The 16,425-nt window shown below is 39.9% G+C and overlaps 3 protein-coding genes and 9 non-coding genes across 12 annotated transcripts in view; 5 read left to right on the forward strand and 7 right to left on the reverse strand.

The window, feature by feature from the left end:
• The window catches only part of LOC130656679 (late histone H2A.2.2-like), a 22,633-nt gene extending 6,217 nt beyond the window's left edge, over window positions 1-16,416 (forward strand). Inside the window, exon 2 of the mRNA XM_057459579.1 lies at window positions 15,852-16,416. Coding sequence (XP_057315562.1) covers window positions 15,854-16,234 — 381 coding nt within the window. The 5' untranslated portion in view covers window positions 15,852-15,853 and the 3' untranslated portion in view covers window positions 16,235-16,416. The remainder of the gene's footprint in view (window positions 1-15,851) is intronic.
• Window positions 186-258, reverse strand: Trnar-acg (transfer RNA arginine (anticodon ACG)). Its single transcript has one exon. It is a non-coding gene; the product is annotated as a tRNA-Arg (tRNA).
• On the forward strand, window positions 4,059-4,711 carry LOC130656680 (late histone H2A.2.2-like). The gene has a single exon (XM_057459580.1). The coding sequence runs from the start codon at window positions 4,149-4,151 to the stop codon at window positions 4,527-4,529; it is 381 nt and encodes a 126-aa protein (XP_057315563.1). The 5' UTR covers window positions 4,059-4,148; the 3' UTR covers window positions 4,530-4,711.
• On the forward strand, window positions 4,727-4,845 carry LOC130659258 (5S ribosomal RNA). The gene has a single exon (XR_008986470.1). It is a non-coding gene; the product is annotated as a 5S ribosomal RNA (ribosomal RNA).
• Window positions 5,174-5,338, reverse strand: LOC130659577 (U1 spliceosomal RNA). Its single transcript, XR_008986782.1, has one exon. It is a non-coding gene; the product is annotated as a U1 spliceosomal RNA (small nuclear RNA).
• On the reverse strand, window positions 5,524-5,715 carry LOC130660636 (U2 spliceosomal RNA). Its single transcript, XR_008987834.1, has one exon. It is a non-coding gene; the product is annotated as a U2 spliceosomal RNA (small nuclear RNA).
• Window positions 6,038-6,110, reverse strand: Trnar-acg (transfer RNA arginine (anticodon ACG)). The gene has a single exon. It is a non-coding gene; the product is annotated as a tRNA-Arg (tRNA).
• LOC130656681 (late histone H2A.2.2-like) lies at window positions 9,910-10,563 on the forward strand. The gene has a single exon (XM_057459581.1). It carries the CDS (start codon window positions 10,001-10,003, stop codon window positions 10,379-10,381), a length of 381 nt encoding a protein of 126 aa, XP_057315564.1. The 5' UTR covers window positions 9,910-10,000; the 3' UTR covers window positions 10,382-10,563.
• Window positions 10,579-10,697, forward strand: LOC130659271 (5S ribosomal RNA). The gene has a single exon (XR_008986482.1). It is a non-coding gene; the product is annotated as a 5S ribosomal RNA (ribosomal RNA).
• Window positions 11,026-11,190, reverse strand: LOC130659578 (U1 spliceosomal RNA). Its single transcript, XR_008986783.1, has one exon. It is a non-coding gene; the product is annotated as a U1 spliceosomal RNA (small nuclear RNA).
• Window positions 11,376-11,567, reverse strand: LOC130660637 (U2 spliceosomal RNA). The gene has a single exon (XR_008987835.1). It is a non-coding gene; the product is annotated as a U2 spliceosomal RNA (small nuclear RNA).
• On the reverse strand, window positions 11,890-11,962 carry Trnar-acg (transfer RNA arginine (anticodon ACG)). Its single transcript has one exon. It is a non-coding gene; the product is annotated as a tRNA-Arg (tRNA).
• Window positions 16,417-16,425: the final 9 nt, after the last annotated feature.

The following is a 16,425-nucleotide window of genomic DNA, read 5'->3' on the forward strand; positions in this document are numbered from 1 at the left end:
AGCCGTAGGATGGAGAGCGACTGTAGCGAGTGGATGGTAACTTACATGAATGCTAACAAAGGCGACGATACTAAGTGCGTGATATTACTTTCCAATATGTCTGCGTACATTCCGTTTATCAACGCATTACGCCAGAACGTGCGCGCGCGTTACACAGTAGACCATGCAGCCGAAATGCGACAGTGCGACCCTGCCAGGAGTCGAACCTGGAATCCCCTGATTCGTAGTCAGATGCCTTATCCATTGGGCCACAGGGCCATGCTTATGACTTCGCCCCATCGTCATTTTGGCTTGCGCATTCGTTTTACTTACGACAGAATTCTTCGTGTTTGTAGCCATGAAAGAAAGGGACTTCTGTGAGTGAATTTTTTTACTGTGGTCTAATAAAAAAGTCGAAACGCAGTGCCCAATATATGAATTGCTCCTAATAGCCGGAAACAGGCCGTGTCGATGATGTAGGCCGACATACGCAACGCAAACCAAAGAACGCTTTATGAAAATCCTAACACGAGCGCGGAAGAAGCCCAAATTAACAGACTAGATGTAATGCTGAAGACCTCAAACTCCAGCAGCTTCTCTTGCAGACTATTGCGTCGTACTACAAATAAAAATTAACATGCTTTCGCATAGTCGCGGCACCCAAAACGGACATTATACGATGTACAGAAACACACATTTCTGTTTTCGCGCCAAATCAATTCCCGGGAGTGGTACTTTTACGTCCGCATACTTCGCACCGTCTTAAATTATATCTCATTTACACGGTAATGTTTAGTATACTTCTACTGTGATAACAAGCATCGTTTATCGTTGGATTGTTGTAAGAAAACATTAAAAATGAGTGAAGCAGCTTCTCCAAAGAAAATCGCACCCAAGAAGAAACCTGCTGCAAAGAAGACAGCTGATCACCCTAAATATGTGGACATGATCAAGGCTGCTATCGCTACCCTAAAGGAACGCGGTGGTTCATCTCGCCAAGCTATTACAAAATATATTCATGCAAATTACAAAGTTGCTGAAAACTCAGATCATCATCTGAAAATGGCTCTTAAACGAGGAGTAACATCAGGCGATTTGATTCAAACTAAAGGCACTGGTGCTTCTGGATCATTCAAGCTAGGTCAGGTAAAAAAAGAAAAACCTAAGAAAAAGGCCGCAGCAAAAAAGCCAACGGCAAAGAAGCCTACTGCAAAGAAAAGTACACCAAAAAAGAAGCCAGCAAAGAAGAGCACGCCAAAGAAAGCAGCAAAGAAGCCTGCCACAAAGAAAGCCTCGGCTAAGAAACCAGCAGCTAAGAAACCCACAAAGAAGCCTGTTGCTAAAAAACCTGCAGCAAAGAAGGTCAAAAAGACTCCCAAAAAGGCAGCAAAGAAGACCGCAAAAAAATAATTTGTGTGTATCTGGCTATTACATTAACAAACGGCTATTTTTATAGCCACACATTTACAAAAAAACATTATCTTGGTACAAAGTTAAACTTGTTTAAGTCACTTAAACAGTTAAAAAAGAGTAAATTTAAGATTAGATTCCCTAAGTTTAAGTATTTTCGTTTTTAAATTTCTTATTTTCTTGCTTTTACTTTTCTTGCCCTTCATATTTTTAACATTGTCAAACTTTATGTAGCATAAAATTTTTATGTAGCATAAAATTTAAACAGAAAGCAGGACAAAGTTTGATATAAAAAGCTAGCCGTAATATTTTTTATGGATGTGTGGCTATAAAAATAGCCGTTTTTTGTTTGGTAAGATGCTTAGGCACGTTCCCCACGAATTCTTCTTGCCAACTGGATGTCTTTAGGCATGATTGTAACTCGTTTTGCGTGAATGGCACACAAGTTAGTATCCTCGAACAAGCCAACAAGGTACGCTTCAGAAGCCTCTTGCAGAGCCATAACGGCTGTGCTCTGGAATCGCAGATCTGTTTTGAAGTCCTGAGCAATTTCTCGCACAAGACGCTGGAAAGGCAACTTGCGGATCAAGAGCTCGGTTGACTTCTGGTATCTTCTGATTTCTCTGAGAGCAACTGTACCAGGTCTGTAACGATGTGGTTTTTTCACTCCTCCAGTAGCTGGTGCGCTTTTCCTCGCAGCTTTAGTGGCGAGTTGTTTTCGTGGAGCCTTTCCTCCAGTAGATTTACGTGCAGTTTGCTTTGTACGAGCCATATTTTAAGAAGTCGATGTAGTACGGATACACAAGACGGTCTAAAATGCACTATCGCGCCAAAGTTTTATTTCTCATATTGATTGACAGCTAAGGTTCAAAACAAACCATTTGATTGGTGCTAAGAAAGTAATTTCTGATTGGCTGCATAATGACATTACGCTCATTACTTTAACATTTTTATAAAATCTGTGTTTTTTGGCTACGGGAAAACGGCTGTATCTTCTGATACACAAAAGCTTTTGACTTTTTTTTTTTTTAGTAAGTAGCAGAAGGTTTGGCGAATTCCAACGATGCCAAATTTATTGCCTTACTGAAACATTAAGACCACGAATTTTTAAAAAAACTACAGTTTTACTTAAAAAAATGTACAAAATGTTCGGAACATTTTGTAATGACGCAACTCTATTGGTTAATTAGGGTGTTTCCACGAGCAGTAGGTAATTTTATGGCCTCTTTTTAAAGCTGTCTGAATTCTGTTAACTCAAACGTTGTTTTTGTACTCGTTCTGTACGCAACTATATCAATATGTCTGGACGCGGAAAAGGAGGTAAAGGATTGGGAAAAGGAGGTGCTAAACGTCACCGAAAAATTCTTCGTGATAACATTCAGGGAATCACAAAACCTGCTATTCGGCGTCTTGCTCGACGAGGTGGTGTCAAACGTATCTCTGGCCTTATCTATGAGGAAACCAGAGGTGTACTGAAGGTTTTCTTAGAGAATGTTATTCGTGATGCTGTAACCTACACAGAGCACGCTAAACGCAAGACCGTTACCGCTATGGATGTTGTTTATGCCTTAAAACGTCAAGGAAGAACTCTTTACGGATTCGGAGGTTAAGCGTTGTCATTGCTCAACAAAAACGGCTATTTTTATAGCCACAAATCTTTTAAAACATTACTTTGTGCACGCTTCCAAATTACACAATGTGTAAAGTCTTGTCACAGTTACATTTATTGCTATACGATACTATGTCATATATGACACAAAAAAAATTTAGAAATACTTTGTAGGGTTAATTTGCCTGGGAGTGTTTCCGTGAAAAGCTGGGTTAAGTTAAATGTAAGCAATAACATGGATCAATGTACTTGTCTTTTCTGCAAGTACAGCTAATAATACGTATGAAAAGTGAAGCTAATCCACACACACATGGGGAAGTATTTTAAATGTAGGCTAGTGTTCTTAAGCACATTATTTAGAAGTTTTATTAACTTCGGTTAACTTGTAGTGACGCCAAGTAAATGTTTTTTTAAAGATGTGTGGTCTTAAAAAAGACCGTTTGTGTTTGGTAGACGTTGGTTTACTTGCTGCTTGTGTATTTTGTGACGGCTTTTGTTCCTTCACTGACTGCGTGTTTTGCAAGTTCTCCAGGCAAGAGAAGACGTACTGCGGTTTGAATTTCACGAGAAGAGATGGTCGACTTTTTGTTTTGAAGAGCCAAACGCGAAGCTTCGGAAGCAATGCGCTCAAAGATGTCGTTGACAAATGAGTTCATGATGCTCATAGCTTTGCTTGAAACTCCGACATCTGGGTGAACTTGTTTCAAAACATTGTAGATGTAAATAGCATAACTTTCCTTTCTCTTTCTCTTGCGTTTCTTTTCACCAGTTCCACCAATCTTTCCTCCTTTTTTGCCGGCTCTTTTTTCACCTTTCTTGGCTACTTTAGGTGCCTGTTTTCCTCCTTTAGCTGCTGCGTCAGACATGGTTAAAAATTTTTGCTACTTAACTTGTAAATAAGCATTAAACTGCAAGTCAAAACTTTTTGTTTATAAGTAAAAAAATCGGATCGAATTCGATCCGAAAACGCCGATACGCAATTTAATTGGTTAAAAAAAAAATCTTTTGTTTAATACTTAATTATGATTGGTTAAAAAAACATGATTTCGATCCTATTTTTATGATGAAAAAACGAGTAAAGTTTATTTCGTTAACACTTACGTTAAATATTCGTACGTTTTTGTATTAACTTACAAATCAAATCGCAGTTATGTCTGGACGTGGAAAAGGTGGAAAAGCTAAGGCTAAAGCCAAGACAAGATCCTCAAGAGCTGGACTTCAATTTCCAGTCGGTAGAGTGCATAGATTCCTTCGTAGAGGGCACTATGCTAACCGAATTGGATCTGGAGCACCAGTTTACTTAGCAGCCGTCTTGGAATATTTATCTGCTGAGATATTGGAGTTGGCTGGTAACGCAGCAAGAGACAACAAAAAAGCTAGGATTATTCCAAGACATTTACAATTGGCTGTTCGTAATGATGAAGAATTAAACAAACTTTTGAGCGGTGTAACCATTGCAGCTGGTGGTGTTTTGCCAAACATTCAAGCTGTCTTACTCCCAAAGAAGAACGACAAAGGACAGAAGAAGTAAACCGCTACACTCAGAAAACAACGGCTATTTTTATAGCCACACATCTTTAAAAAAACATTGTTTTTTTCACAAAACTATAACCTTAAAGTCTAATAGATAATCCATGCATACGCCTTGTCCTAAGTAACTCAAAGAAATTAAATAAAAAAATTTGATCACAACGTCAAAATAAATTGCACGTATTTGCACCTACTAATGTCTACGGCCATACCACGATGAACACACCCGTTCTCGTCTGATCACGGAAGTTAAGCATCGTCGGGCCGGGATAGTACTTGGATGGGGGACCGCCTGGGAACTCCCGGTGTCGTAGGCTTTTCATTTTCATTTGCTGTGATATATTTCTTGTTATAACAATTAAGGAACGTGGCGGTTGTTGAAAGTGTTTCCTATGACATTTTCCTACGACATTTTCAGGTGATAGTACGAGAAAAAAGAGCTTTCAAATGCATACAAACTCGATCTATTGCCGATCATCCAATAACCCTGACGGAATGGCAAATAAAATAAAATTCCGCCGCCTTCCGAGGACTTATATCGCAATCACGTTTCGTAACAGCCAAGCGAGGTTTTACCTTAGCGTTTAAGTCACCACCGACATTTGGCCGCGCAACTTTTCTAAGCTCATTCATTTTGACTTAAGGAGGGGGCGAGCGCGGACGCAGGCCCCCACTACCAGAAATTGTACGGTCGAGTTACTGACGTTTGCAGTAATCGCAGAGGTCAGCCCAAGCGTAGTGCAATGCAAGAGCCTCACTCTGGAAGAAAACCCTCATTGATCAGTCTTTACTTCCCCGTCAGGTAAGTATGAGTTGGAACTGCACCGTAGCATGAGGGTACCCTTCAAAGTTTGTTAATGCTTGTGGCTTGAGTGTGTTATAAACTGCCGTGTCGCGGGGCATAGGCTGTATTCTCCCCCAGTGTACGCGTTTTGTTCCCGCCGTAGACTATGCAGAGTGCCGTCGGAAAGAGGACTGCTATTATTCTTTTATTGCTTATGTGGGCCGCCATCGGTAATAGTGCAACACCAAGGCAACCCGTGGTCACGGCGTGAATGAATCCACCTCCATGACCCAAGGCCAAAAATCAGATTAATATACTGACCATTCAGAGAATGGCCTACCAGATATTAAACTGATAAGAACAGATACTACACTTGATCTTAGCCATTAGGCCGAGAAGCGATAAAGAACAAGCGTTGCCATGATAGGCATCGTCCACACACCGTAACTGCTTGTGGAGCATGTCACGTTACTGTAAAGCTTACAACTGTCACCGCGTACGGATGGACGGCGACATAGTAAAAATCACGGCTGTTGATTTAGCCGTAGGATGGAGAGCGACTGTAGCGAGTGGATGGTAACTTACATGAATGCTAACAAAGGCGACGATACTAAGTGCGTGATATTACTTTCCAATATGTCTGCGTACATTCCGTTTATCAACGCATTACGCCAGAACGTGCGCGCGCGTTACACAGTAGACCATGCAGCCGAAATGCGACAGTGCGACCCTGCCAGGAGTCGAACCTGGAATCCCCTGATTCGTAGTCAGATGCCTTATCCATTGGGCCACAGGGCCATGCTTATGACTTCGCCCCATCGTCATTTTGGCTTGCGCATTCGTTTTACTTACGACAGAATTCTTCGTGTTTGTAGCCATGAAAGAAAGGGACTTCTGTGAGTGAATTTTTTTACTGTGGTCTAATAAAAAAGTCGAAACGCAGTGCCCAATATATGAATTGCTCCTAATAGCCGGAAACAGGCCGTGTCGATGATGTAGGCCGACATACGCAACGCAAACCAAAGAACGCTTTATGAAAATCCTAACACGAGCGCGGAAGAAGCCCAAATTAACAGACTAGATGTAATGCTGAAGACCTCAAACTCCAGCAGCTTCTCTTGCAGACTATTGCGTCGTACTACAAATAAAAATTAACATGCTTTCGCATAGTCGCGGCACCCAAAACGGACATTATACGATGTACAGAAACACACATTTCTGTTTTCGCGCCAAATCAATTCCCGGGAGTGGTACTTTTACGTCCGCATACTTCGCACCGTCTTAAATTATATCTCATTTACACGGTAATGTTTAGTATACTTCTACTGTGATAACAAGCATCGTTTATCGTTGGATTGTTGTAAGAAAACATTAAAAATGAGTGAAGCAGCTTCTCCAAAGAAAATCGCACCCAAGAAGAAACCTGCTGCAAAGAAGACAGCTGATCACCCTAAATATGTGGACATGATCAAGGCTGCTATCGCTACCCTAAAGGAACGCGGTGGTTCATCTCGCCAAGCTATTACAAAATATATTCATGCAAATTACAAAGTTGCTGAAAACTCAGATCATCATCTGAAAATGGCTCTTAAACGAGGAGTAACATCAGGCGATTTGATTCAAACTAAAGGCACTGGTGCTTCTGGATCATTCAAGCTAGGTCAGGTAAAAAAAGAAAAACCTAAGAAAAAGGCCGCAGCAAAAAAGCCAACGGCAAAGAAGCCTACTGCAAAGAAAAGTACACCAAAAAAGAAGCCAGCAAAGAAGAGCACGCCAAAGAAAGCAGCAAAGAAGCCTGCCACAAAGAAAGCCTCGGCTAAGAAACCAGCAGCTAAGAAACCCACAAAGAAGCCTGTTGCTAAAAAACCTGCAGCAAAGAAGGTCAAAAAGACTCCCAAAAAGGCAGCAAAGAAGACCGCAAAAAAATAATTTGTGTGTATCTGGCTATTACATTAACAAACGGCTATTTTTATAGCCACACATTTACAAAAAAACATTATCTTGGTACAAAGTTAAACTTGTTTAAGTCACTTAAACAGTTAAAAAAGAGTAAATTTAAGATTAGATTCCCTAAGTTTAAGTATTTTCGTTTTTAAATTTCTTATTTTCTTGCTTTTACTTTTCTTGCCCTTCATATTTTTAACATTGTCAAACTTTATGTAGCATAAAATTTTTATGTAGCATAAAATTTAAACAGAAAGCAGGACAAAGTTTGATATAAAAAGCTAGCCGTAATATTTTTTATGGATGTGTGGCTATAAAAATAGCCGTTTTTTGTTTGGTAAGATGCTTAGGCACGTTCCCCACGAATTCTTCTTGCCAACTGGATGTCTTTAGGCATGATTGTAACTCGTTTTGCGTGAATGGCACACAAGTTAGTATCCTCGAACAAGCCAACAAGGTACGCTTCAGAAGCCTCTTGCAGAGCCATAACGGCTGTGCTCTGGAATCGCAGATCTGTTTTGAAGTCCTGAGCAATTTCTCGCACAAGACGCTGGAAAGGCAACTTGCGGATCAAGAGCTCGGTTGACTTCTGGTATCTTCTGATTTCTCTGAGAGCAACTGTACCAGGTCTGTAACGATGTGGTTTTTTCACTCCTCCAGTAGCTGGTGCGCTTTTCCTCGCAGCTTTAGTGGCGAGTTGTTTTCGTGGAGCCTTTCCTCCAGTAGATTTACGTGCAGTTTGCTTTGTACGAGCCATATTTTAAGAAGTCGATGTAGTACGGATACACAAGACGGTCTAAAATGCACTATCGCGCCAAAGTTTTATTTCTCATATTGATTGACAGCTAAGGTTCAAAACAAACCATTTGATTGGTGCTAAGAAAGTAATTTCTGATTGGCTGCATAATGACATTACGCTCATTACTTTAACATTTTTATAAAATCTGTGTTTTTTGGCTACGGGAAAACGGCTGTATCTTCTGATACACAAAAGCTTTTGACTTTTTTTTTTTTTAGTAAGTAGCAGAAGGTTTGGCGAATTCCAACGATGCCAAATTTATTGCCTTACTGAAACATTAAGACCACGAATTTTTAAAAAAACTACAGTTTTACTTAAAAAAATGTACAAAATGTTCGGAACATTTTGTAATGACGCAACTCTATTGGTTAATTAGGGTGTTTCCACGAGCAGTAGGTAATTTTATGGCCTCTTTTTAAAGCTGTCTGAATTCTGTTAACTCAAACGTTGTTTTTGTACTCGTTCTGTACGCAACTATATCAATATGTCTGGACGCGGAAAAGGAGGTAAAGGATTGGGAAAAGGAGGTGCTAAACGTCACCGAAAAATTCTTCGTGATAACATTCAGGGAATCACAAAACCTGCTATTCGGCGTCTTGCTCGACGAGGTGGTGTCAAACGTATCTCTGGCCTTATCTATGAGGAAACCAGAGGTGTACTGAAGGTTTTCTTAGAGAATGTTATTCGTGATGCTGTAACCTACACAGAGCACGCTAAACGCAAGACCGTTACCGCTATGGATGTTGTTTATGCCTTAAAACGTCAAGGAAGAACTCTTTACGGATTCGGAGGTTAAGCGTTGTCATTGCTCAACAAAAACGGCTATTTTTATAGCCACAAATCTTTTAAAACATTACTTTGTGCACGCTTCCAAATTACACAATGTGTAAAGTCTTGTCACAGTTACATTTATTGCTATACGATACTATGTCATATATGACACAAAAAAAATTTAGAAATACTTTGTAGGGTTAATTTGCCTGGGAGTGTTTCCGTGAAAAGCTGGGTTAAGTTAAATGTAAGCAATAACATGGATCAATGTACTTGTCTTTTCTGCAAGTACAGCTAATAATACGTATGAAAAGTGAAGCTAATCCACACACACATGGGGAAGTATTTTAAATGTAGGCTAGTGTTCTTAAGCACATTATTTAGAAGTTTTATTAACTTCGGTTAACTTGTAGTGACGCCAAGTAAATGTTTTTTTAAAGATGTGTGGTCTTAAAAAAGACCGTTTGTGTTTGGTAGACGTTGGTTTACTTGCTGCTTGTGTATTTTGTGACGGCTTTTGTTCCTTCACTGACTGCGTGTTTTGCAAGTTCTCCAGGCAAGAGAAGACGTACTGCGGTTTGAATTTCACGAGAAGAGATGGTCGACTTTTTGTTTTGAAGAGCCAAACGCGAAGCTTCGGAAGCAATGCGCTCAAAGATGTCGTTGACAAATGAGTTCATGATGCTCATAGCTTTGCTTGAAACTCCGACATCTGGGTGAACTTGTTTCAAAACATTGTAGATGTAAATAGCATAACTTTCCTTTCTCTTTCTCTTGCGTTTCTTTTCACCAGTTCCACCAATCTTTCCTCCTTTTTTGCCGGCTCTTTTTTCACCTTTCTTGGCTACTTTAGGTGCCTGTTTTCCTCCTTTAGCTGCTGCGTCAGACATGGTTAAAAATTTTTGCTACTTAACTTGTAAATAAGCATTAAACTGCAAGTCAAAACTTTTTGTTTATAAGTAAAAAAATCGGATCGAATTCGATCCGAAAACGCCGATACGCAATTTAATTGGTTAAAAAAAAAATCTTTTGTTTAATACTTAATTATGATTGGTTAAAAAAACATGATTTCGATCCTATTTTTATGATGAAAAAACGAGTAAAGTTTATTTCGTTAACACTTACGTTAAATATTCGTACGTTTTTGTATTAACTTACAAATCAAATCGCAGTTATGTCTGGACGTGGAAAAGGTGGAAAAGCTAAGGCTAAAGCCAAGACAAGATCCTCAAGAGCTGGACTTCAATTTCCAGTCGGTAGAGTGCATAGATTCCTTCGTAGAGGGCACTATGCTAACCGAATTGGATCTGGAGCACCAGTTTACTTAGCAGCCGTCTTGGAATATTTATCTGCTGAGATATTGGAGTTGGCTGGTAACGCAGCAAGAGACAACAAAAAAGCTAGGATTATTCCAAGACATTTACAATTGGCTGTTCGTAATGATGAAGAATTAAACAAACTTTTGAGCGGTGTAACCATTGCAGCTGGTGGTGTTTTGCCAAACATTCAAGCTGTCTTACTCCCAAAGAAGAACGACAAAGGACAGAAGAAGTAAACCGCTACACTCAGAAAACAACGGCTATTTTTATAGCCACACATCTTTAAAAAAACATTGTTTTTTTCACAAAACTATAACCTTAAAGTCTAATAGATAATCCATGCATACGCCTTGTCCTAAGTAACTCAAAGAAATTAAATAAAAAAATTTGATCACAACGTCAAAATAAATTGCACGTATTTGCACCTACTAATGTCTACGGCCATACCACGATGAACACACCCGTTCTCGTCTGATCACGGAAGTTAAGCATCGTCGGGCCGGGATAGTACTTGGATGGGGGACCGCCTGGGAACTCCCGGTGTCGTAGGCTTTTCATTTTCATTTGCTGTGATATATTTCTTGTTATAACAATTAAGGAACGTGGCGGTTGTTGAAAGTGTTTCCTATGACATTTTCCTACGACATTTTCAGGTGATAGTACGAGAAAAAAGAGCTTTCAAATGCATACAAACTCGATCTATTGCCGATCATCCAATAACCCTGACGGAATGGCAAATAAAATAAAATTCCGCCGCCTTCCGAGGACTTATATCGCAATCACGTTTCGTAACAGCCAAGCGAGGTTTTACCTTAGCGTTTAAGTCACCACCGACATTTGGCCGCGCAACTTTTCTAAGCTCATTCATTTTGACTTAAGGAGGGGGCGAGCGCGGACGCAGGCCCCCACTACCAGAAATTGTACGGTCGAGTTACTGACGTTTGCAGTAATCGCAGAGGTCAGCCCAAGCGTAGTGCAATGCAAGAGCCTCACTCTGGAAGAAAACCCTCATTGATCAGTCTTTACTTCCCCGTCAGGTAAGTATGAGTTGGAACTGCACCGTAGCATGAGGGTACCCTTCAAAGTTTGTTAATGCTTGTGGCTTGAGTGTGTTATAAACTGCCGTGTCGCGGGGCATAGGCTGTATTCTCCCCCAGTGTACGCGTTTTGTTCCCGCCGTAGACTATGCAGAGTGCCGTCGGAAAGAGGACTGCTATTATTCTTTTATTGCTTATGTGGGCCGCCATCGGTAATAGTGCAACACCAAGGCAACCCGTGGTCACGGCGTGAATGAATCCACCTCCATGACCCAAGGCCAAAAATCAGATTAATATACTGACCATTCAGAGAATGGCCTACCAGATATTAAACTGATAAGAACAGATACTACACTTGATCTTAGCCATTAGGCCGAGAAGCGATAAAGAACAAGCGTTGCCATGATAGGCATCGTCCACACACCGTAACTGCTTGTGGAGCATGTCACGTTACTGTAAAGCTTACAACTGTCACCGCGTACGGATGGACGGCGACATAGTAAAAATCACGGCTGTTGATTTAGCCGTAGGATGGAGAGCGACTGTAGCGAGTGGATGGTAACTTACATGAATGCTAACAAAGGCGACGATACTAAGTGCGTGATATTACTTTCCAATATGTCTGCGTACATTCCGTTTATCAACGCATTACGCCAGAACGTGCGCGCGCGTTACACAGTAGACCATGCAGCCGAAATGCGACAGTGCGACCCTGCCAGGAGTCGAACCTGGAATCCCCTGATTCGTAGTCAGATGCCTTATCCATTGGGCCACAGGGCCATGCTTATGACTTCGCCCCATCGTCATTTTGGCTTGCGCATTCGTTTTACTTACGACAGAATTCTTCGTGTTTGTAGCCATGAAAGAAAGGGACTTCTGTGAGTGAATTTTTTTACTGTGGTCTAATAAAAAAGTCGAAACGCAGTGCCCAATATATGAATTGCTCCTAATAGCCGGAAACAGGCCGTGTCGATGATGTAGGCCGACATACGCAACGCAAACCAAAGAACGCTTTATGAAAATCCTAACACGAGCGCGGAAGAAGCCCAAATTAACAGACTAGATGTAATGCTGAAGACCTCAAACTCCAGCAGCTTCTCTTGCAGACTATTGCGTCGTACTACAAATAAAAATTAACATGCTTTCGCATAGTCGCGGCACCCAAAACGGACATTATACGATGTACAGAAACACACATTTCTGTTTTCGCGCCAAATCAATTCCCGGGAGTGGTACTTTTACGTCCGCATACTTCGCACCGTCTTAAATTATATCTCATTTACACGGTAATGTTTAGTATACTTCTACTGTGATAACAAGCATCGTTTATCGTTGGATTGTTGTAAGAAAACATTAAAAATGAGTGAAGCAGCTTCTCCAAAGAAAATCGCACCCAAGAAGAAACCTGCTGCAAAGAAGACAGCTGATCACCCTAAATATGTGGACATGATCAAGGCTGCTATCGCTACCCTAAAGGAACGCGGTGGTTCATCTCGCCAAGCTATTACAAAATATATTCATGCAAATTACAAAGTTGCTGAAAACTCAGATCATCATCTGAAAATGGCTCTTAAACGAGGAGTAACATCAGGCGATTTGATTCAAACTAAAGGCACTGGTGCTTCTGGATCATTCAAGCTAGGTCAGGTAAAAAAAGAAAAACCTAAGAAAAAGGCCGCAGCAAAAAAGCCAACGGCAAAGAAGCCTACTGCAAAGAAAAGTACACCAAAAAAGAAGCCAGCAAAGAAGAGCACGCCAAAGAAAGCAGCAAAGAAGCCTGCCACAAAGAAAGCCTCGGCTAAGAAACCAGCAGCTAAGAAACCCACAAAGAAGCCTGTTGCTAAAAAACCTGCAGCAAAGAAGGTCAAAAAGACTCCCAAAAAGGCAGCAAAGAAGACCGCAAAAAAATACATTTGTGTGTATCTGGCTATTACATTAACAAACGGCTATTTTTATAGCCACACATTTACAAAAAAACATTATCTTGGTACAAAGTTAAACTTGTTTAAGTCACTTAAACAGTTAAAAAAGAGTAAATTTAAGATTAGATTCCCTAAGTTTAAGTATTTTCGTTTTTAAATTTCTTATTTTCTTGCTTTTACTTTTCTTGCCCTTCATATTTTTAACATTGTCAAACTTTATGTAGCATAAAATTTTTATGTAGCATAAAATTTAAACAGAAAGCAGGACAAAGTTTGATATAAAAAGCTAGCCGTAATATTTTTTATGGATGTGTGGCTATAAAAATAGCCGTTTTTTGTTTGGTAAGATGCTTAGGCACGTTCCCCACGAATTCTTCTTGCCAACTGGATGTCTTTAGGCATGATTGTAACTCGTTTTGCGTGAATGGCACACAAGTTAGTATCCTCGAACAAGCCAACAAGGTACGCTTCAGAAGCCTCTTGCAGAGCCATAACGGCTGTGCTCTGGAATCGCAGATCTGTTTTGAAGTCCTGAGCAATTTCTCGCACAAGACGCTGGAAAGGCAACTTGCGGATCAAGAGCTCGGTTGACTTCTGGTATCTTCTGATTTCTCTGAGAGCAACTGTACCAGGTCTGTAACGATGTGGTTTTTTCACTCCTCCAGTAGCTGGTGCGCTTTTCCTCGCAGCTTTAGTGGCGAGTTGTTTTCGTGGAGCCTTTCCTCCAGTAGATTTACGTGCAGTTTGCTTTGTACGAGCCATATTTTAAGAAGTCGATGTAGTACGGATACACAAGACGGTCTAAAATGCACTATCGCGCCAAAGTTTTATTTCTCATATTGATTGACAGCTAAGGTTCAAAACAAACCATTTGATTGGTGCTAAGAAAGTAATTTCTGATTGGCTGCATAATGACATTACGCTCATTACTTTAACATTTTTATAAAATCTGTGTTTTTTGGCTACGGGAAAACGGCTGTATCTTCTGATACACAAAAGCTTTTGACTTTTTTTTTTTTTAGTAAGTAGCAGAAGGTTTGGCGAATTCCAACGATGCCAAATTTATTGCCTTACTGAAACATTAAGACCACGAATTTTTAAAAAAACTACAGTTTTACTTAAAAAAAATGTACAAAATGTTCGGAACATTTTGTAATGACGCAACTCTATTGGTTAATTAGGGTGTTTCCACGAGCAGTAGGTAATTTTATGGCCTCTTTTTAAAGCTGTCTGAATTCTGTTAACTCAAACGTTGTTTTTGTACTCGTTCTGTACGCAACTATATCAATATGTCTGGACGCGGAAAAGGAGGTAAAGGATTGGGAAAAGGAGGTGCTAAACGTCACCGAAAAATTCTTCGTGATAACATTCAGGGAATCACAAAACCTGCTATTCGGCGTCTTGCTCGACGAGGTGGTGTCAAACGTATCTCTGGCCTTATCTATGAGGAAACCAGAGGTGTACTGAAGGTTTTCTTAGAGAATGTTATTCGTGATGCTGTAACCTACACAGAGCACGCTAAACGCAAGACCGTTACCGCTATGGATGTTGTTTATGCCTTAAAACGTCAAGGAAGAACTCTTTACGGATTCGGAGGTTAAGCGTTGTCATTGCTCAACAAAAACGGCTATTTTTATAGCCACAAATCTTTTAAAACATTACTTTGTGCACGCTTCCAAATTACACAATGTGTAAAGTCTTGTCACAGTTACATTTATTGCTATACGATACTATGTCATATATGACACAAAAAAAATTTAGAAATACTTTGTAGGGTTAATTTGCCTGGGAGTGTTTCCGTGAAAAGCTGGGTTAAGTTAAATGTAAGCAATAACATGGATCAATGTACTTGTCTTTTCTGCAAGTACAGCTAATAATACGTATGAAAAGTGAAGCTAATCCACACACACATGGGGAAGTATTTTAAATGTAGGCTAGTGTTCTTAAGCACATTATTTAGAAGTTTTATTAACTTCGGTTAACTTGTAGTGACGCCAAGTAAATGTTTTTTTAAAGATGTGTGGTCTTAAAAAAGACCGTTTGTGTTTGGTAGACGTTGGTTTACTTGCTGCTTGTGTATTTTGTGACGGCTTTTGTTCCTTCACTGACTGCGTGTTTTGCAAGTTCTCCAGGCAAGAGAAGACGTACTGCGGTTTGAATTTCACGAGAAGAGATGGTCGACTTTTTGTTTTGAAGAGCCAAACGCGAAGCTTCGGAAGCAATGCGCTCAAAGATGTCGTTGACAAATGAGTTCATGATGCTCATAGCTTTGCTTGAAACTCCGACATCTGGGTGAACTTGTTTCAAAACATTGTAGATGTAAATAGCATAACTTTCCTTTCTCTTTCTCTTGCGTTTCTTTTCACCAGTTCCACCAATCTTTCCTCCTTTTTTGCCGGCTCTTTTTTCACCTTTCTTGGCTACTTTAGGTGCCTGTTTTCCTCCTTTAGCTGCTGCGTCAGACATGGTTAAAAATTTTTGCTACTTAACTTGTAAATAAGCATTAAACTGCAAGTCAAAACTTTTTGTTTATAAGTAAAAAAATCGGATCGAATTCGATCCGAAAACGCCGATACGCAATTTAATTGGTTAAAAAAAAAATCTTTTGTTTAATACTTAATTATGATTGGTTAAAAAAACATGATTTCGATCCTATTTTTATGATGAAAAAACGAGTAAAGTTTATTTCGTTAACACTTACGTTAAATATTCGTACGTTTTTGTATTAACTTACAAATCAAACGCAGTTATGTCTGGACGTGGAAAAGGTGGAAAAGCTAAGGCTAAAGCCAAGACAAGATCCTCAAGAGCTGGACTTCAATTTCCAGTCGGTAGAGTGCATAGATTCCTTCGTAGAGGGCACTATGCTAACCGAATTGGATCTGGAGCACCAGTTTACTTAGCAGCCGTCTTGGAATATTTATCTGCTGAGATATTGGAGTTGGCTGGTAACGCAGCAAGAGACAACAAAAAAGCTAGGATTATTCCAAGACATTTACAATTGGCTGTTCGTAATGATGAAGAATTAAACAAACTTTTGAGCGGTGTAACCATTGCAGCTGGTGGTGTTTTGCCAAACATTCAAGCTGTCTTACTCCCAAAGAAGAACGACAAAGGACAGAAGAAGTAAACCGCTACACTCAGAAAACAACGGCTATTTTTATAGCCACACATCTTTAAAAAAACATTGTTTTTTTCACAAAACTATAACCTTAAAGTCTAATAGATAATCCATGCATACGCCTTGTCCTAAGTAACTCAAAGAAATTAAATAAAAAAATTTGATCACAACGTCAAAATAAATTGCACGTATTTGCACCT

The sequence above is a fragment of the Hydractinia symbiolongicarpus genome, chromosome 9 (assembly GCF_029227915.1).
Source record: "Hydractinia symbiolongicarpus strain clone_291-10 chromosome 9, HSymV2.1, whole genome shotgun sequence".
Taxonomy (NCBI): Eukaryota; Metazoa; Cnidaria; class Hydrozoa; order Anthoathecata; family Hydractiniidae; genus Hydractinia; species Hydractinia symbiolongicarpus.